Genomic DNA, 22065 nt, shown 5'->3' on the forward strand with positions numbered 1-22065 from the left:
TTGTATCTCCAACGGTATCTAGTGCAATCTTTAAACATTTTTGTCTTCCTAGTGATGGGTGTCGTACCCCATGCAAAATTTAATGTGCATAAAAGAATGCAGTATAGACTAGGAAGTGACTCCTAGGTCGTCTCTCAAGGACCAAATGTGGTTCGAGAATTAGGTCAGACACAAAGTGGGGGGGGGGGGTTTGCGAAAGGCAACAAAAATGCAAACACTGAATCAAATACAGAATAAAAACGGTTGGTCATTAACTCAATTACTATGCTTCCAATCCCAGATTAAAGACAAGTACACACTACTCTAATCCAAATCCGACATGAATCACCCAACTAAGCGAAGGCTAATTCGGTCTTCAAAATTACAGACTAAGCGAATGCAATGCACAAATTTAATCAGTCATCCACCATACAGTCTAATCAACGAAGCGAAGAATTGACACCTATTAGGCAACTAAGAATATACCTAATCGTAGGCAAACAACAGATTAAATATTGAGCAAAATCAAAGCAGCAGTATGGCAATTAAAGTGCAGGAATCTCATGGAAACAAAGTAATTTGCTAACAACCAACCACCTAACCTAAGCTAACATGACAACTAAATTAACACCACCAAATATACTAGACAACATTAAAGCAAATGAAAATACTAAACCAAACACTGCAGTAGACAAATATCCAAACATAATTGAAGCTATTAAATTGGTACAAGTAAACTAAACATTAAAACAATTCATTAATACAAATAAAAGACACTTAAAAATAAAGGAACTAAAGTGCTTCTCCATCTTTATCACTAACCGTGAAGTGTTGGGAGAAATAAAAGTACTTCTAATTAATTAAAATAAAGAAAGAAAATTGCTCCCTAATTGAATCAGCATGTGTTACCAAATGGAAATAATATTCTACATAATTCCTTCATAGTCCGTGCATACTCTAGCCAAGTGTCCGTCTCTCGGATCAAGTGTAAAAAAAAGAAAAGTTTAGAGTTCCCCATTCATGACGCACCGTCAGCTTTCTTGCTCTCCTAAAAAAATTGTTGCACGTCTTATCTCTTTTTTTCATGACAAAAATATGCTGCAGCATTTCCTTAAGATAGGCATCATATTTCCTCTTGACCGTGTGCAAAGAATAGAAACAAGATGCAAGCGTGTTGCAGCATCCATTAAAAACTAAATTAAAAGAAATGCTAAAGTGGAAGGTTGTGAATCAGCGTAAGAAGAAAGTGACAAGAGAATGTACCTAAAAAAAAAAATATCAAAGTAAAGTAACTATAGCTGCACAAAGTTGAAAGGAAAAGAAAATTAGGATTTTTCATCCAACCCCTGGAAGAACCATAAACCACCATTCAGCATCCTTCTTCTTCTAATAAAAAAAATGAATGTACCGCTACAAGCAAAGGAAAACCGTGTGCTGGAATCAGCGTGTAGAAGCATGGCATTGAATGCTTGAATAAAAAGAAAAATCCTATGCAAACAAGAAGTGTCAGCGTTCCAGTCGTGACACCATGTGTCTTAATCAACGTTTCTTCATCTAAAAGAAGAGTACATGCACCGAGTGAGATTGATAAAGATGGAACGGTGTTCATCCAGACCATGACACATGCTTTCAGCCAAAATCCAACAATGCAAATAAAAGCTCCATGGGAAAAGAAATGTTCAAAGCTACCAAAAAAAAAAATATGTTTCAGCCGAGAGTTGCTCTCAAAAAATGTTTCAGCACCAATTCAAATGTGTGTGACAGCTGCTAGGATTCTAAGAGGCCATGTGTCCTAAAATTGGTTGGGGTCCACCCTAAAAAAATAAAACCCTAGGGTGCCAAGTGTCCTACAATTTTGGGCCCTCATATTTTTGCCAACAATGGCCCATTGTGTACAAGCTTGTCCAAAAAGTTTAAACAATTAAATTATAATATAACTAAAATTTAAAATGTCAAATTGGAGAGTCTTGAATTAATTTGTTTTCATCCCAATGCTCCAAAATATATCTCCAAAATTTTCCCTGAAAATAATAATGCAAATAATTAGCTCAGAAAATTCAAATTAATTAAAATTAGAATTTCCGGTCAAATTAAACATAATTAGTAGAAACGGAAAAATACCGGACAATTAAGCACAATTCCCTGATTAATTATAGCACAATAAACTAAATGCAATCAAGAAAATATCGACTCATCACCTAGTCCACTTGTTTTGTAAGCAGTCAGGTTGATGAGACAAACGACCTTCATCTTTCAGACAGGCAATCTTTAACCATGTATCATTGTTGATTACAATGTCTACTCCTTTCGCGCGAGAATAAACATTGTCGTCCACTTCCTTGACATTGTTGTAGAATACTTCAACCAATTCCGGGTAGCAGTCACCCTTCATTTGAGTGAAGGTGTCTAGGCCCTAAAGCCAAAATTTTTCAAAAAAAACAAATCTCTCTTGACTGAACAGACACAGTTCAATTGTTTCATGTTTATCAACCTTCTTGAACATTCTTAGCCCCAAAAATTTTTCTCTGACATTGTCATCATTAATCCACCCTGAAGGATTAGCTTCCCGCATTGCAGACACAGAACACTTTCCAGGGCGAGATGAAGAGGCAGCCATATTCAGTAATGCAGAACTTTCTTTTATCAGATTAAGGGTTTTGTTTTTAGAGTGTATGAACCAGGGGCATATTGGACACCTATATATATACGTACAGGCATGAACATACCAAGCAAAGACACATTTAAAAATTCATAATTTTTGTAAACCTAAAGACAGAGGTTTTAAGTCAATTCGAATAAAATGAAAGTTGACTTAAGTATGAGTCAGAGTTTTCAAAAAACAGAGTTGTAAAACAGAGTTAAACAATCTAAGATACACAATCGACTACACACTTAATTAAGTCGACTAGAGTTCGTAAAACTGTTTTTTTAAACAAATCAATCATTCAAACATACAGATAACCATACACACAATCAGACATCAAACAATCAATCAATTAATGCATGATGCAGTAAGCAAATACAAGTCACCAATTGTAGATACTCAAGATGGTTGATATAGCCAATGTAGTTCATCCTTGAGTTCTCATTGTCATAATCATCCCATGTTGCTCCAGCCATATAGCATATATTTGATTCTTCTTCATGATCAACATCTTCATCACTTAATGCATCAGAATCACTGTTTTCCCAGGCAATATAAGGACCTTTGTGCTTTCTGTTTTTGTCTTGTGGGAACCTTCTATTCTCTTTCTGCCTTGGCTTTAATTCTGGGCAATCTGGTTTGTTATGTCTTTCTTTGCCGCATTCGTAGCATTGGACAACATTTGATCTAAAGCCTTTCTTTGCCGCATTCGTAGCATTGGACAACATTTGATCTAAAGCCTTTCTTTGCTTTACTGTGACCTACATGGTTAGTAAGTTTACTGTTATTTTGGATAAGTTGACTAAACTTCCTTACCATCATGGTCATAATTTCTTTGTCGCCCATCTCTGCATCTAAGTCCTCTGACTTTGAGGCTTTCTTGCTTGTTGCTTTCAGAGCAATGGACTTCTTTTCTTCAATCTCTTCTTCATCCTTCAACCTTCCTAGTCCTAACTCATGTTCTCTTAGCTTGCCGAACAAGGTAGCCATATTCATGCTTGTAAGGTCTTTGGATTCTGAGATTGTAGTGACTTTTGGTTGCCAGCTTCTGTTCAGACTCTTCAATATCTTGATATTGATTTCCTCTTTATCAAACACTTTGCCAAGAGCAATAAGGTGGTTTACAATGTGTGTGAATCTTTTCTGGACTTCATAGATTGTCTCTTCAGCCTTCATCCTTAAAAGTTCATACTCCTGAATTAAAGAATTCTTCCTTGCCCTCTTGACTTCATCAGTGCCTTCATGGGTGACTTCCAAGACATCCCACATCTCCTTGGCAGATTTGCATTGTGATATCTTGAAAATTCATCAACAGTTAGTGTAGAGGAAATAATATTTTTGGCTTTTACATCATATTGTGCTTTCCTATTCTCGTCTGGAGACCACTCATAAAATTTTTCAAAATAGTTATTCCATTAACTATATGAGTAGGCTTAAAGGGACCATTCAAAGTTGCATCCCAAATTCTTCTATCCACAGATTCAAGAAAAATTTGAATTCTGATTTTCCAAAAAGGATAATTTTCACCAACAAACAAAGGTGGTTTGTAGATGCACCTTCACCAAAAGTTGCACAATTTCTTGAAGTGCAAGTAATGAAAAATTTAAGTGCAGCGGAATATCAAAGTAGACTACGCAAATTATAGAGTCGACTAAAAGTAAAAGAGTAGGGATAGAGAATTCAAACACAGGTTTTTATACTGGTTCAACCTCAATGCCTACATCCAGTGTCCTTCAAATCCCAGGAAGCAAATGCACTATAATGCTCAAGGTTTTTACAACAAGGCTTTTATAGGTACCTCCACGTCAAAAATATAAAACACCTCTCTAACCCTCTAACCAAAATATAGGCAGAAACACACAAGAAGATCTGTAGCAAGAATCCCCTCTTTTGCAATCTTCAACCCACTTTGAACAATCCTCAAAGTGTCCAGACTCCACGAGTCCACCCCCTGCAATCACAACAGGTACAACAATCTCCAGCGGATTGTAACACGAGCCTTGATCAACCAAAGAACACCTTAATTGTGTAGATAATGATGAAGCAGTAAGCACAACAGAATTCTCCTTTAGAACCTCTTCAAAGAAAGATCTCCACGGTCTTCTTGATGAGTTCTTAGAGCTCTAAATCACAAAGAATCAATCTGAAACAGAATATGAAAATGTTAGTTCTACCAAAAAGTTCTCTGAATAATTCAGGTCTCGTCTATTTATAGATTTCCATAAATCAGACGCTCCTATAGTCTACTAAGCTACTAATACAGTTGAGTGTCCTCTGACAGTTATAATAGTTAAGTCAAATTAGTAGCAGTCAAGTCAAACAAATTAATTCCACATTCAATATAGTTGACTCTCATTCAATGCTTAACTAACATTTGAAAATATAGCTGTTACTGTTCACAAGCATAACAAAATTCCAAATAAAACAACTAACAAAGTCGAATGCATAGCGCACACAATCGACTTTGACACATCTGCACATATTGCAATTCTTTTCAATGTAAAATCTCACATAGCACTGTATTTGAAAATCTGTGCAAAGTCTTTAGTCTTAATCGACATTATTAATAATGGAGTCGACTTAGGACATGCAGATTTGCCACACAATATAAGTTCATCAAAGTGCATGTGGTTTTCCATTTCCAAAACATATGTAATGCAATCACAACAGATGTAACTTATATTAGAATAGTGAATATGCATTCATATATCAAGACTAACACAAAACATGTTCAATAAGATTTCAACCAATAAGCAACATAACATGTAATACATAACAAGACATGTGTTATTAATAGTGTGTTGTCATCATCAAAAACCAGAATGAATAAAGCATTGTGAGATTAAGGTTAGCTAAACCAGTGTTTTCCTTATCAACAATCTCAACAAAAGCTTGGTATGCAAGACTTATTACCACCCTTGATGATTTTGGTTTTGTTTAAAACAAGTGTGATCCCTCTTTGTCGGTACTCATATCTAATATGGGTTGTCTTTATATTATGATAAATGATATAGTTTTCACAGGCTCCTCTTCAGACTAATGCAAGATGTAATATCTAAACTAAACTTAGTTTTTTCCCTCAACCAACTTGGTGGTCTTGATTACTTTTTGTTTATCAAAGTAAAACGTCTCTCTAACTATTCTCTTCTTTCCCTCAAACTAAATATATTCATCATCAAGGTTGTTAAATTCGAGAGTTTATGTAAACTCAGTAAAACTTTTCTTTAGTTAAAAAATATTTGAATGTCTAGAAATAATATAATAATTTATTGTTATATGATATTATAAATAACTTTTTATGTTTGTATTGAAATATTATTATTATCAGTTGATCATATTATATTTTGTTAAATATTCTATTTATATTTTTCTAACTATTTTTTTATAATAACTTTAATTAATTATATCTATCATATTAAATCTAGGGTTAAATATGTTTTTAGTCCCTATACTTTGGGGCGAGTTTGGTTTTAGTCCCTCTTTCAAAATAAGGTACAATTTAGTCCTTCAACTTTAGAAAACTCTGGTTTTAGTCTTTTTTACCAAACTTTTTTAACTTCATTTGTTGTTTCAAACGCGTTTCTCAGTTAACATTGAAGCAAAAATGTGTCAAACAGTGTAAACAATCCAAATGCTATAATGAAACGTGCTTTAAACAGCAAATAAAGTTAAAAAAATTTGGTAAAAAGGACTAAAACCAGAGTTTTCTAAAGTTGAAGGACTAAATTGTACCTTAGTTTGAAAGAGTGACTAAAACCAAAATCGTCTCAAAGTATAGGGACTAAAAACATATTTAACCCTTAAATCTAATATAAAAATTGTCTAAACATTGATACTCAAAGCCTTTGAGGTTCAAATGGCTCGTCATAGAAACCCTACCTACATTTATACTTTATCCTCCTTACCTTTACTAGCGTAGTAGGAAAATGACATAGGAAGGTCGATAGACTAAACCACCAACGAGAAAGGAAATTAGAGTAGCTATAACGACAATGATAGTAACATTAGAACAAAGTTGACAAGTAGAGAAATGCCAATCACAAAAAAGGAGAACGCAACAATTAACACCACCATCACCACTAACATCATCGCATACGTGACCACCTATGTATGCGACTGCGAATGCGGCCACCAAAGACAAAGCGACGAAGACCAACAACCTGCAACCACAAAGAACATGAACACAAACAAGAATTCTAATATGAGTAGAATATGGGTCATTTTGAGTTTAAAGAAGACGAGTCTAATTTTTCTCCAAAAATGAGTTTGCTTCCAAGTCAATTCACCTAAGGTGAGTGAAAACATAAACTTGAACAAATTAACGAGTTAACTTGCAAGTTTGATAACAATATTCATGATCTACTCAAACTTGCAAGTTTGACAATTTTTCTATTTTATTGAGTAGATCATGAATATTGTTATCAAACTTGCAAGTTAACTCGTTAATTTGTTCAAGTTTATGTTTTAACTCGTTAATTTTTCTATTTTGTTAAAGATAGAGATAGAGAGAGAGAGTGAAATAAATGTGCATTAAATGTGTCTGCCTACCTCTTACCTTTGACTCTTTATTTATAGTTTTCTTTATGGGCCCATGATTAGTAAAATCTTAATCACGGCCCAATTACTGACCTGCTGAGGTTAATTTGGTTTCACCTTAATCCTAGATATTTACCATATCCGCCTTCGTCCTCAACCGGACATCCGTTCTGCCTTCTTACACGAGCGCTTTGTAGGGATGCCCCGTTTACACGGAATACGGGCTCCCGGGTTCTGATATTTATTTTTGACGTAATGACGTACTGATCGGGCGTCCTAATGGTATTGTGAGCATGGAGAATGTCGGGCTACCCCTGTGGTGACGAACTCCATGTGAATTCTTCAAAGTTTCTCTTACAAACAGAGGTTACTCCCGGCTGTCGAGACCGGGTTCCACCGTTGTGTTTCCTTGGGTTGAGGCGTGCCGATCGTCCTGGCTATCCCTACGACCGTCCACCTGCCTCTACTGCCAGGATGAGGATCCGTGGGTTATGGTCGTATGCTGGACCGGACCCTCCCTTTCGTGGTCGGGTAGGGTCCGAGCGGTTATCCAGGGTACAATATATATATATATATATATATATATATATATATATATATATATATATATATATATATATATATATATATATATATATAATATGAAAAAAAGTGTTGAAACGTTGGTTAATTGATGTTTATATTTATGCATTTAATCAAATTGATATCATTTTTACCAAATCTTTCTCCCGGACCTGATTTTGTTTCTTTACATAACAAACTCAATATTATTGATTATATTAATAACTTTGGTGTTTATGGGTAATGTTTGTGCATCTTAGTTTATGATATATGCTAGTTTGTTAATATGATTACCGAAAACAACTGTGTTACATTGTTTTAGTTTTTATTTCTACTTTATGTTACTAATCGTTATTCCATCCAAGGTATGTTTCTTTATGTGTCTTTATAATTGTCTTGTCATTTTTGCATTACCATGCGAGCTTATCTTGAAGTGCTTATGAGCTTCTTGAAAGTTTCTTAATGAATATAATTAGCAAGGTTGATGACATTCTTGAAAGTTTTTTTTGAATAACATGCATAAATTCAGAAATATGATTTAAAATTAATATATTTTCAAAGGTACTTCATTAATATATTAAGGTTTAAACTCCTTTTTGGTCCCTAAGTTTGTTCTGATGTTCAGTTTAGTCCCCGCTTTTAAAAATGTCAACCTTCAGTCCCTATGATATGAAAAATGTCTCGAATCAGTCCTATCCGTTAATAAATCACAAGTTTTTTATTAAGTGATTTGTTGTTCATAACACCTTCCGTTAACAAATCACAAAATATTGGATACCTAGGTATGAAAACTTGTGATTTATTGTTCATTAAGTGCTGTCATGAGGACTAATTTGATACATTTTTTATATCATAAGGACTAAAAGTTGACATTTTTAAAAGCGGAGACTAAACTGAACATCAGAACTTAACTTAGAGACAAAATAGGGTTTAAACCATATATTTAACATATAAACAGTAACTAAATTTAAAATTTATTTTTATGTTTAACTGACTGATAATAAATTTCAATTACAAAGATACATGATTAGTTTCAATGTAATTATATTTCATATATCAACAAATTCTGTCAAAACCCAACTGTATTGACAGAGACATTTAAATAATAATAGATTTTAAGATTAAGTAATGTAAATAAATTTGTGCAGCATACAGATCTAAAATCTAGTGTATTTTTATTTACACATTTATATTTAAATAAATACACATAAGATATATATTTTTTTATATTCACACTAAAGTAATTGGTGTTATTTTCTTCTTTAAATTAGTGTTGATCTTGTACTTGATGATGACTTACATCGAGCATTGTTTTCTTTTTTTTTTTCAGTTTTTAGACCTTGATTAGTGTTACGTTGCCAAACATTAAAAAAGAAGTAGAGGTGGCAAATTTAGTGATAGACTAAATTTTATTAATTTTAATAATTTAAAATTTGATCTAAACAATTAAGAAAGTGAAGGGAGAGGTGGGTGTTGAAAGGGATAGAAAATTAAGAATAATATGAATGAAGACTAAAAAGAATAGATTTTAAATATATAAAAAAGGTAAAATTTTGAAAAAGAGAAATAGTCAAAAGTTTCTCTTTGGATGTTAGAACAGCTTCGTAGTTTTCCATCACTAATGTCAAAGTCCAGCAAGTGTTTGACAACAAGTGCACTCACTGTTCTCTGCTCTGTTTCCTAGGTCAAGTCCAACCAAACTCCCCTGTCTCTCTCACTCTTCCTCGTTCTCTCCGACCCCATCTCTTACGAATTACCATTGCTCACTCCTCCCTTCAACACCCATCAATCTCTCTCTCGCTCTCCCTCTTGTGTTTTGGATTCTTCTCACCACAAAACAAGGTCCTCTCTGATGGGTTCCATCTCGCACGTGATCACCACCAACCCCACTCTCCCTCACCTACCCTTTACACGTTCCACTGCACTACGCTTTTCTTGCTTCAATCCCCGCCTCCTCCGGCTGCCACCCACCAGAGTCGCCGGGAAAGTCGGCGTCTTTGCGGAGGTGAGCAGCCCGAGTCGCACCACTTCCGGCATTGATTTCAGCGACCCCGATTGGAAAACAAAGTTCCAGCAAGATTGGGAGGCTCGTTTCAGACTTCCCCATCTCACCGACATCTTCCCAGATGCTCCTCCCATTCCTTCCACCTTTTGTCTCAAAATGAGGTTGGTTGGTAGGTCTAGTTTTCTTTTCTTTACCCTCTGTTTGCAACCACGGAAACATTGCTGTGTCTGGGGTGAGGATTTTTATGTTTTTAAAATCCAACCAATCAAGATTGTTGGTGTAAGTATAGAGTTGAGGGAAACGTAAAATGAGAACCGACGAAGATGATGAGACAGCATCTTGCCCCAGTTTTCAAATAGTTGTTTTGAAAAACAGTTTTCGAGAGTTATTACATTTTGGATTAGAAATTGATGACTTAATGGTGTAGAATTGTTTTGGGGAACAGTTTTTAAAATCGAAGATGAGAAGAGAATTATACTAGCCTTGTTTCTCTTCATCTTTTTCATTTTTTCTTCAACAAGTTAAAAAATACATTATTTTCCCTTTTTATTCTTCTATGTTTTCTTTCCACCCATGAGTATTCTCTTTGTTAATGTGTTTTGTCTGTGACAGAACTTCGATTGATAGAGACTTTCCTGGTCATTATTCTTCGTATGAGGAATGGCATGGATATATTAATAACAATGACCGAGTGCTTCTTAAGGTATGGTGGTTTTTGTTCACTTGGATTTATTTTACACTGTTTATTAATTTTTTGTTGTCCTTGCGTTGTTGTCTTCTGTTGAGATTGCATGTAATTGAATTACAGTGAAATGCTACCATTGGATATTGATTGATGCTTTCACTCAATCAAGTTTAAAAAACTAGGAGTTGATGTTGGAAATTAATTTTCTGTGTTCTTTGCTCTTTCAGACAATATACTATTCGTCACCAACATCTGCTGGTGCTGAGTGCATTGATCCTGATTGTACGTGGGTGGAACAATGGTAACACATTTGATTCACAAATTTAAAACTTGAGTTTAGTGATTGATTAAACAGATTCCAGTCAGTGGAACTTGGACATATGTTTGAAATGCTGGACAGGAGTTGTAAGTGTTCAATAAATGGCACTTAAAACTTTAACATACCAAAATGTTTCTTTGGAAGTTTATCTAAAATGAAGAGAAATTTGATGGCTTTGGGAATTCAATGTCTCTTGCCTTCAGGATATCATAACCACAATTTTGATTGTTAAGACCATATCAACATGTCAGTTGATTACCATAATATACTCTTAACCTATGAAGATTTCTTGTATGTATGGGATAGAATTGTATACATTCCTCAATTGTTCAAATTTAGTATTATTTATCGATCTCTAGAGAGGTTAGCTACATCAGTGAATATTTCTATTGGGCTAATTAGAAACCAAATTTTCCATAGCATACTGTATAAAAGTCTTTTATGATGATTTTCTACTGTTTCTTTGGTCTTTTTGGATTATCTTTAATTTGATCCATCTTTTTCTCATTCGAGTCTCCATTGGTCCTCTTCTTACTGGCCAAACTGGCATAGGCTAGTTTTCATATCTCGTAGATAGTTGTTTCTATAAATTTCTGTAAGATACATTCTTAAACCTATTTTTCTTGTACCTTGACTCATTAGCCTCATCATTTTGTTTACTTTTGATGGCATTTCAATGCCCAACTTTCACTAACACAGTCCAATTCTAGCCATATAGCTATTCAGTGGGGTTTTCCTTTGAGTTAGTAGTTCTCCATCTCATTTCTCAAATTGAATTCCATGTATGTCACCCTAATCAATCTTCCCTCTACTTAGTAGTTTATTTCTGCAACTTTTTTGCCTGTGGGATCTCCACTTTTTGCCTCCAAAAACTGCTAACTGGCATTAAACAGAACTTGCATTCGGAATACTCTGTTTTACTAAATGTCAACATATAACCTGTTGATTCCGCACCAAAGCATAGTTTACTTATGTAAAAATATCTCAAACGAAATTGTTACTAACAAGGTTGCCTAATCCTATTATTGATGTATAAAACTATGTGTTTTTTTTTCATATAATAACAGGAAATTATCCTTCAAAAATGCATATATTAATTTGATTCATAGGTGCTTCAAAATTTGATATACAATATGATAACAATTAAATGAATGTTCAAAACATGCAAAATTTGTTGGACATTAGGATGTGAAAATCACTATTGGTTTAATAATACCGCCAATTTATTTTTTCCTATTTTTTATTTGGATTATCAAATGGTTGTTTTACTTCTAGTTTCTGGTCTCAATATTTTAGTACATCTTCTGGTGTATGATGCTATTTTCTTATATTAGCTTGTATACCGATTGGTTTTGTAATATTACTAAGTTGTTTTGAAATCTTTTTAGGGTTCATCGAGCTGGGCCTCGGGAAAAGATATACTATAAACCAGAAGAAGTAAAGGCAGCAATTATTACTTGTGGAGGGCTTTGTCCTGGTCTTAATGATGTCATTAGACAGGTTAGTTTGTGATTATGTTGCCTTTCACATAGTTTTAACCTTAAGTATTGAATATAGTAAATCCTTAAGGCAATAAAAGCTAGCTAGTGGTCTGAAAGTTAGGTTAGTAAAAAGTTCCCAGATGAATGAAACATTTTAATTCATATTCCTGTTTTCATTTGATGATCAACTACTTTTCTGGCGTATAAAATGCTCATACCTAAGATTTTGACTAATTGTGCTTACAGAACAAACAATTTGGAGTCTGAAAAAAAAATAGAGAAAGAAGAAAGGACTCTTCATTAAGCTAGAATAGAAAAGAAAAATGTACACATGTACCCAAAGGAGCACTCTCTTCTTTTACACTAGATATCACAGTGGTTTCTCAAACAAAAACTACATGCATACCCCCCTTCATTAAGAGTGTCATTTATAGTAGAAAAACCAACACTGCAGCTAGCTGCCAGATAACCAACTAACCAACTAATTTGTCCTCGTAATCCTCCTCCTACAGTACGAGGACAGTTCATTGTGTTTCCTTTTTGTGTATAATTCCAGGTAGTTTTATGTATAATGTACAAAATGTTCCTATTTCAGCTCCTTTTTAAACTTAGTTCTGGTTATTTTGGTCACTAGTATATTTTTTTTTTCTCCGTGTAATGCCTTAAGTATTGACTGTTCTGCAGATTGTAATCACCCTTGAAATATATGGTGTGAAAAACATTGTGGGGATTCCTTTTGGCTATCGAGGATTTTCCGACAAAGAATTGACTGAAGTACCGGTAATCTCATCTTTCCCTCATTTCCGATTTTGGTGTAGCAGGTGATTCATCTAAAGGTACAGCCTGTAGAACACGAGTTATTCTTTCTAAAGCATTTTTACTTATTGGAGCTTTTTATTTGCAGCTATCAAGAAAAGTAGTGCAGAATATTCATCTTTCTGGTGGAAGCCTGTTGGGAGTTTCACGAGGAGGACCTGCAGTCACTGATATTGTGGACAGTTTGGAGGTGGTTTCTTGATCTTATATATGAATAACTGATTGAAAATTTCAGAGATGTATAAGTCTTTTATGATACAGGTGCTATTTTGTTAGATTAACGCTCTCAAATGTATATATTATTGATTGCAGGAACGAGGGATCAACATGCTTTTTGTATTGGGTGGAAACGGTACACATGCTGGTGCAAATGCAATTCACCACGAGGTTGTTAATCCTTAGACCTTTATCACCTAGTTTCATGCAATTTGAGTTATTGTCTAGATTGGAAAATTTCATTGAAAATTTTGGAATGTCAATTTTCAGTTTGACTTGACTTTTCCTTTTTTGTTTTTTTATAGTTCAGTTTTGACAATAAAATGGACAATACTGTTCTGTTATTTGAAATGTGAATTATGTGATATTGTAGGTAGTTCAGCAAATTGTTGGGTGATGTTTTAATTTTTGGGCTTGACATGCTACTTTGTGTCTTTTTATGAACTGAGATATTTTCTTCCCTGTAGTGCTGCAAAAGACGGTTGAAGGTATCTGTAATAGGCGTGCCCAAAACTATTGACAATGATATTTTATTGATGGATAAAACTTTTGGGTTTGATACTGCTGTTGAAGAAGCACAAAGGGCAATAAATTCTGCATACATTGAGGTATATAACTTCTTATTCTATGTCATGTTGACTCAATTCATGGATAGTTTATTTCAGTACATAAAATATCTGCACATCTTCCCTTATTTATTATTAGGCACATAGTGCATATCATGGAATTGGGGTTGTGAAATTGATGGGCCGTAGCAGTGGATTCATAGCAATGCAGGCTTCCCTGTCTAGTGGACAGGTTGACATATGCTTGATTCCTGAGGTATATAAGACAAATTAGTTCGATGGTCTCATTTTCTGACATACTGATAAACTTACAGAAATTTTGACATGGTTCCAAGGTACCGTTCAATTTTCATGGACCTCATGGAGTATTGAGTCATCTCAAGTTCCTTTTAGAAACGAAGGGATCAGCTGTTGTCTGTGTAGCAGAGGGAGCTGGACAGGTTATTTAATAGACATAATCAATGTCATAATAAGAAGACTGCAAAAAAATCACTGCATTTTACATTCAGATGTACAAACTTAAACTTGTTAATTGATTCTTATGCAGAATTTACTCCAAAAGACAAATGCCACAGATGCATCGGGAAATGTTGTACTGGGAGATATTGGAGTATATATTCAACAAGAGGTTTGTATTATGTTTATGGAGGATACAGTAATCTGAAAGGGATGATACCTGATTATAGATATTTTTTTTCTTTAATTTTTTATACACTGAAAATTTTGAAACAAATATGAAGAAATAATATCTAAGCTGGCTACAATTGCTATCAAGTTAATGTGACACTATATCAGTGTATTCTAAATTATCTATCTATTACTATCTTTGTGATTTTGTTCTCTTAGTACAGCAAAACTAAACAATATTCTGCAAATATTCAAATTGAATTTGAAGCCAATTTCCACCCAGTAAGAAGTAAAATCCTTGAAATTGAGACCATGCTATTTGTGAAAGGAAGAATATTTGGGAAACATGAAAATAGAATTTACACTTTTGAAGGCAACAATTATGTAGATCTGTTTATGCAAGTAGCAACGTGATGACTTAACATCTTTCCAGTTGTCTATGATGATGGTAGCTGTTTAAGAGTGTTATTATTTCTGAAAGTTTCCTTAAGAACACATATTGTTGTCCAAGCATAATTAGCTTTGGGACAGGGAAAGTGATACAGACCGAAACCTTATTGGGCGCAATGAACCCTTGATCCAAGAAGAAACGGTCAAGCACAGGTGGGGCAGAGTATACGAGAGGAAAAAGACTAGGAAAGGTGATGTGGCATAGTAGGGAGGAATAGGTTGGTTAGAAGAGAGAGAGAAATGGATGTGGTTGTTTTATAAAAGGAATCAGGAAGAAAGTTTGGGGGGACGTTTAGTTTGTTTTTCAGTAGAGAGAGAGCTATTCTGGGTTTCTCTAAGGTGCTTGGCTCTGGGCAGGGAGACATTCATATCTTACTGATTTTCTTGTTCTGCAGAAAATAAAATCATCCATAGTTCATTCGAATCTTCATTTAATCTTTTCTGTTTTTTAAAAAAGCTCTTATCAGAAAGTTTCCTTAACACTTTGATGTCAAAGCTTTAGATGTTCTGACATGACATAATACTTTCTGGTCATACTACGTCCTGTTGTCAACTAGGCTGTTAGGACTTGGAGGGTATATGAAAGGAGACGGGTAAGACAGACTAACAGTTAAACTAACTGCCTAACAGTTAGTTGAGAGCGGGTTAAAGGTCTATATAAGGACCTTTCGTGTGTTTAGGAGGGGTGTGGATTTTTGTGATTGTTGTTTGACCGGTCTTTGAACCTGGTGAAGGAGGTTAAGCTCCTTTGTACATTGCATTCTTGATTCTTGTGTGAATAAAATTCCATTCTTTTCTTCCCATTCTATTCTGTGTTTCTGTTAGTGAGTGTTGGGCATGAGGTGGGTTAGGATTCATCATCTGAATCGCTAACAAGTGGTCCGACCTGCCGGATCAGATCGGAGGAAAACCAAAGAGATGGAGGGAAGAATAGTCAAAGTTGAGGGGAAGATGGAGCACCTGGAGTTGGCGGTAGACGGTTTGAAGGCGGAAACGGCAGCGAATCGCCAAGAATCGATCGCGATGCGCAAAGACATTCAAGAATTGTTGCGGTTGATGGGAAAACGTAACAGCCAAGGGGAATCAGGCTCGGATGAAAGCCAAGATTCAGTGAACCATAATGGAGGGAACCTGATCAGACAACGACTTTAATTGGAGACGACGGGTGGAGTTACCTATATTCGAAGGACCTGATCCTCTGTATTGGATTAACAGAGCGGAGAAGTTCTTTGAAATTCAGAAGGTAGCGGAAGCGGAGAAAGTCGAATTGGCTCATATCAGCATGGAGGGAAGCGCTGCTTATTGGTTCAAGTTCTGGAAAGACAAGGCGACTGATCGAACCTGGGAGGGGTTGAAGGAAGCATTGCTGATCCGATTCGAGAGTCGCCACCGTGGGGGAATTTACGAAAGAATGGCGGCGATTAGGCAGACAACCACCGTGGAGGAGTACGTGAAAGAATTCGAAGCATTGGCGGGGCAGACAAAGGAGCTTATGGCGATAGTGATGGCGGTGCAGCACTGGAGGCCGTACTTGATGGGACGGAGATTTGTGGTACACTCTGACCATAAAAGTTTGAGCTTTTTGTTGGAACAGAGGATAACTACTCCTGCCCAACAACACTGGATTGCCAAATTACTGGGTTACGATTTTGGGATCGTATACAAAAAGGGGGACAGGAACAGAGTGGCCGACGCACTTTCACGAAAGGAAAGGGATGAATCGGAAGAGGCTGATGGGCCCCAGAACCAGGAGACGGGAAAAGAGCTGAATGTGGTGATAAAGCCGTATTGGAGGGATTTCCAGGAGGTGGTGAACGAAGTAGAGGAAGACGACGAGTTGAAAAAAATTATAGCGACTATCACGAAAGACCCGAATAAACATGCAACTTTTACACTGGAAAATGGGAAATTACATTACAAGGGGAGGCTGGTTATTTCTGCTAAATCGAATTGGGTCCCAAGACTAATGGCGGAATATCATACCACCCCAACGGGGGGCCATTCGGGTGTTTACCGCACTTACAGGAGAATCGCACAGTCTCTATACTGGATCGGGATGAAGAAAGCCATTACAGAGTTCGTAGCACAGTGCTTAGTGTGTCAGCAACACAAATACTTAACCTCTTCACCTCAAGGGCTGTTACAACCGCTGCCGGTGCCTCAAGCTGTGTGGGAGGACATTAGCATGGATTTCATTGTCAGGTTGCCGAAGTCAAAAAGGGTATGATGCTATTCTGGTTGTGGTTGACCGATTGAGTAAATATGGACACTTTATTTCCCTTAAACATCCATACACCGCAAGAGTCGTGGCAGAAGCGTTCGTGAAGGAAGTGGTTAAACTACACGGTGTGCCAAAATCCATCGTCAGCGACCGAGACCCGCTTTTCCTCAGCTTGTTTTGGAAAGAATTGTTCAAATTGCAGGGGACACAGCTACAAATGAGTACTTCTTATCATCCGGAAACCGATGGCTAGACGAAAGTACTGAATAGGGTGATTGAAGGATACTTGCGTTGTTTTTGTTCAGAGCAACCAAGGAGCTGGAACACAATACTGCCATGGGCTGAGTACTGGTATAATACCAGCTACCAAGGAGCTGTTAAATGTACTCCATTCGAAGTAGTTTATGGTAGACCACCCCCATCTTTGACCAGGTTTGTGCCGGGAGAAACGAGGGTAGAGGCTGTGGCCCAAGAGCTGCAAACCCGTGATGAAGCATTGCAGCAGCTCAGATTTCACTTAACAAGAGCACAGGAGATGATGGTTAAGCAGGCAAACCGGAAGAGGAGGCAGCTAATATTCGGGTGGATGACTGGGTATTTTTGAAAATAAGACCCCACCGACAGACTTCAATGCCAGCGAGACTGCATCCAAAATTGTCGGCCAGATACTATGGTCCGTTTAGGGTGATCCAGAAGGTTGGAGAAGTCGCTTTTAGGTTGTTGTTACCAGAGAACGCGAAGATACATCTTGTATTCCATGTGTCCTAGTTGAAATTGGCTATTGGGACCAAGCAAGTAGAAAAAGAGTTGCTGGGAGATTTACAAGTGGGTGGACATTCCTGCTTACCGAACAGGGTGCTAGACAGGCGCATGCAACAACAAGGAGAGGATCAGCGTGAACAAGTTTTAATTGAGTGGCAAGATGGAGGAGAGGAAAGTGCGACTTGGGAAGATCAGGTGTTGATGCAAGAACAATTTCCGGAGTTCAACCTTGGGGACAAGGTTGATTCTCAAGGGGGGAGAAATGTTAGGACTTGGAGGGTATATGAAAGGAGATGGGTAAGACAGATTAACAGTTAAACTAACTGCCTAACAGTTAGTTGAGAGCGGGTTAAAGGTCTATATAAGGACCTTTCGTGTGTTTAGGAGGGGTGTGGATTTTTGTGATTGTTGTTTGACCGGTCTTTGAACCTGGTGAAGGAGGTTAAGCTCCTTTGTACATTGCATTCTTGATTCTTGTGTGAATAAAATTCCATTCTTTTCTTCCCATTCTATTCTGTGTTTCTGTTAGTGAGTGTTGGGCACGAGGTGGGTTAGGATTCATCATCTGAATCGCTAACATAGGCTTAGGCCAAAATATAAAGCTTGTCTGTGACTTCATATTGAAACAAGTGAAAGGTATAATTCTTTGAATCTTTCAATATTTAAACTTTTAATGTCGATGGCTTCCTTCATTTGAAGTTTGTTTTTTCCTGCATGCTTTATGCTGACCTCTGTTTTGTTTCAGATAAAAAAGTATTTCAAGGAAGTTGGTATTCATGCTGATGTAAAATACATTGATCCAACGTACATGATCCGTGCAATTCGAGCAAATGCATCGGATGGAATTCTATGCACTGTACTTGGACAAAATGCTGTTAGTCACACTCTCTCTCTATGTCAATTTTTTATATATTTTTGCAATACAAGCAGATAGGTTTCAATGTTGATCTTCTGCAGGATAAATACAATTCCTCCAGCGTCCAATACTTAACAGTATGTGTATTTCTGTTATTTTCCATCTGATGCTGATTCACAGCTTCTGCATTGCAGGTTCATGGTGCGTTTGCAGGATATAGTGGCATTACAGTAGGCTTATGTAACACTCACTATGCTTACTTTCCCATCCCGGAAGTGATATCTCATCCTAGGCTGGTAGACCCCAACAGTCGAATGTGGCATCGTTGCTTAACTTCAACGGGTCAACCTGACTTCATCTAATAATTTACACTTTTTTCCAATAAATTCAAGCGGCCGGGAAATTCAGGTTTTCAAAGGGCTTATCATAGGAAGACAATTTCAAAATATGTGTTTATTTGTTGAACAGTAACGTGAGAAAATAATACTCAGGATGCCATTTCCTCTTACTGAAAAATTGGTTATATGTATAGTATGGCAGTTTCAAGTCCTGCCAGTTGCATTCAAATTAATTTTTGGAGTGGACTCACCAAGCACTATGCGCTTGGTATTCATCGATTTGTAAGTGGCAACATTGTTTAATCGATTTTAGGGGCACATTTTTAATAAGAGTACTTTGGTAGATGAACTGTAACGTTTTTAAGATTCACTCCTTCAACATTAGATTACATGTTTATAATTGTATTACAAGGGAGGAAAATTGTGGTTAACTAAGGAACCATTCACATTCTTGTGTTCTTTTGAAGCCGAATGTATTTCCTGTAAAGATTTCTAAGAATGTTTCAAACACTTCAAATCTTCAATTTTTGAGATATTCACCATTCTTCTGGTATCCGTCCTTTTTATGGGTACTCGTTTTCCTTAAATTGGATAAAGGTTGTTTATGCGAAAAATAAGTCAGTCTAGTACATGAATAAATACAGTAATTAATAGACACAATTTACATACCTCCCAAGTTTGACATGTATTTAGTCAGTTATGAGTTGTATACTAATATGGTTGAAAGGTACTTGGTTATGTATGTAAAGGACATCTTGAATTCATAAAAATTTGGATTGCGGTTGAGAGGGGTATATTCTTCAACTGATATTTGTTATTCTTCTTATGTGAAGAATTATATTTTTGGTGCTGGTAGTAGAAAAATTTGGAGCAGAGGTGAGATTAACAAAGCGAGACTGTTCTTCAGTTTGTAATTATCTAACCGTCTTTTTTGGGACAAAAGTAGAGACTCCATTTCCTCATGTAAGGATCACTTCTTGTGAGAAGAGATGTAGTAACTTCATAAAGATCAACAAGATTGACTGTGACAATTACTTTTTATTGCAAGATTAAAAGGTTATCAATATCCAATTAAAAAAAAAAAAAACGAGCAGTTGAAGTATATTCAGGGTTAGAAACAGAAGGGTGGAAGCCATGGTAGAAGCTTAAGCTATTAATACCAAGTAAAGCAGAAAAAAAAAAAAGAAAACAAGAAATAAAGATCTGATTTTATTGATAGAAAAGAGTATACACACAGCAAGCAAAAGAACAGCTTATATAAAAGCTGATAAAAAAACAAATTAAGGGATAACAACATCACTTATGTGACTATAATGAGAAAAAATGGTAACAAAAACCCTACATGTTACAAAAAATTATTCTAAAAGGATTTTTTACTTCGATACGAACCTAGATGAATAACTCTTTCAAAAATATCTATAGAAATAAAATTTATTAGATTTCTGTAATATTTCAAATTTCTTTTCATTCGTTAATTTAAAATTATTTTATTTCTAAATCATATTTTAAAAAATAAAATTATTTTTTTTTAAAAAATTAAGAAATGGTATAAAAAAATTTCAACTTAGTAAATTTTGTATAAAATATTAAATAGTTTTTTGGTTGATTAAATTTTATATTATTATATTTCAAAAAATAATTACTAAAATTTAATTATAAAATTATTTCTTATACTATAAATAAAATATTTTCTATTTTTTAAAAATTATTTCAAAAAGTCGCCTAGCAAGTATATTCTCGTCTAGCGACTAACAAGTGAGTGAACTCTCTGACTTTGGGTCACCTAGCGAGATTATTCTCACTTAACAACTATCAAGTCAGTAGCTCTTTAACTTTGACTTCAGCCAACAAGTATATGCTCGCTCAATGAGTTTGCATAATTTTGCAGATTTATGCCATTCCAGCCTTGCAAAACCAGTAACACTAACCACAAATGCCAAAACAACCAACCATCCTATTAACACAATTCAATGACCCAATTCACCTTAAATGCAATCTCAATCATACAACATATCAAAATTTCAACATACAATCACTAAAGACGATTCAAAACCACTAGCTTAACTCAATAGGCAGGATTTTTTTATGTTTATGGGAAAACATACTTTGAATATTACCGTTCTAGGGAAAAAAAGTTTAATTATGTATATGGGCAAGTTGTGCAGCTCCCACACGAATTCAAATGAAGAAGTTGTGCAGTAGGTGCACCCCTACACATTGTCTATCCTTAGTAATCGATTACAAACATATGTAATCGATTACACGGTGTTAAAATCGTGCAGAGGGTGCACAACTTCTATGGTAATTGATCAAATTCGAATCATAAGTCTCTCTATAATCGATTACCAATGGAAAAAATTGGGTAAATTAAAATATAACTGATTATGATTTATGTTTTAATTACAATTTATTATAATTAAAATATAATTAATTATGATTATAAGGTATCTACCTATTTTTGTTGATTATAATTAAGATATAAATGATTATGATTTAAGTTTAATCACAATTGATTATAATTAAGATATAATTAATTATGATTGATTATATCTTAATTTATTATGTACAACACATGCAAGTAATTATAACAAGTAGACAACCACTAGTACAAAAACAGCGTACAACGTCAAATATTTTAGGCCTTTTGTTAACACCCTGGCAAGTGTACCAGATCGTATCAAGTAATAATAGAACAATAAGTCCAAATATCGTTTCCTAAGAGACTCTATGGCCCAAATGTTCATGTGAATTAATCGCATCTGACTTGAAAGAATAATAATTTGAGAGTTTAATGCAAAAACGAAAGTAAACATGCAAATGCAAAAGTTGAATCAATTGACAGATAAGAATATGAATAAATGGAGTTATTGGGGTTTACAATTTCACCCTGATCCACCCTCTTATATTTACTATTCCTATTATATTCCACTTTAGCATCAATGTTCATGCAACTTTCTAAATTACTCTAAACCCGATCCCTCGACGAAAAGAGCCTATTACTAT

General features: G+C 35.4%; 1 protein-coding gene across 1 annotated transcript; it reads left to right on the forward strand.

Annotated features, from left to right (window-relative positions):
• Positions 1-9314: 9314 nt before the first annotated feature.
• LOC106780236 (ATP-dependent 6-phosphofructokinase 5, chloroplastic) lies at positions 9315-19510 on the forward strand. The gene is made up of 13 exons (XM_014668502.2): positions 9315-9886; positions 10338-10428; positions 10638-10711; positions 12118-12229; positions 12895-12990; positions 13115-13216; positions 13339-13413; positions 13710-13850; positions 13948-14064; positions 14144-14248; positions 14356-14436; positions 18614-18742; positions 18919-19510. The coding sequence occupies exons 1-13, from the start codon at positions 9573-9575 to the stop codon at positions 19084-19086; spliced, it is 1605 nt and encodes a 534-aa protein (XP_014523988.1). The 5' UTR covers positions 9315-9572; the 3' UTR covers positions 19087-19510.
• The last annotated feature ends 2555 nt before the right edge of the window (positions 19511-22065 follow it).

This window comes from Vigna radiata, unplaced genomic scaffold, assembly GCF_000741045.1.
Source record: "Vigna radiata var. radiata cultivar VC1973A unplaced genomic scaffold, Vradiata_ver6 scaffold_176, whole genome shotgun sequence".
In the NCBI taxonomy this organism is placed as follows: domain Eukaryota; kingdom Viridiplantae; phylum Streptophyta; class Magnoliopsida; order Fabales; family Fabaceae; genus Vigna; species Vigna radiata.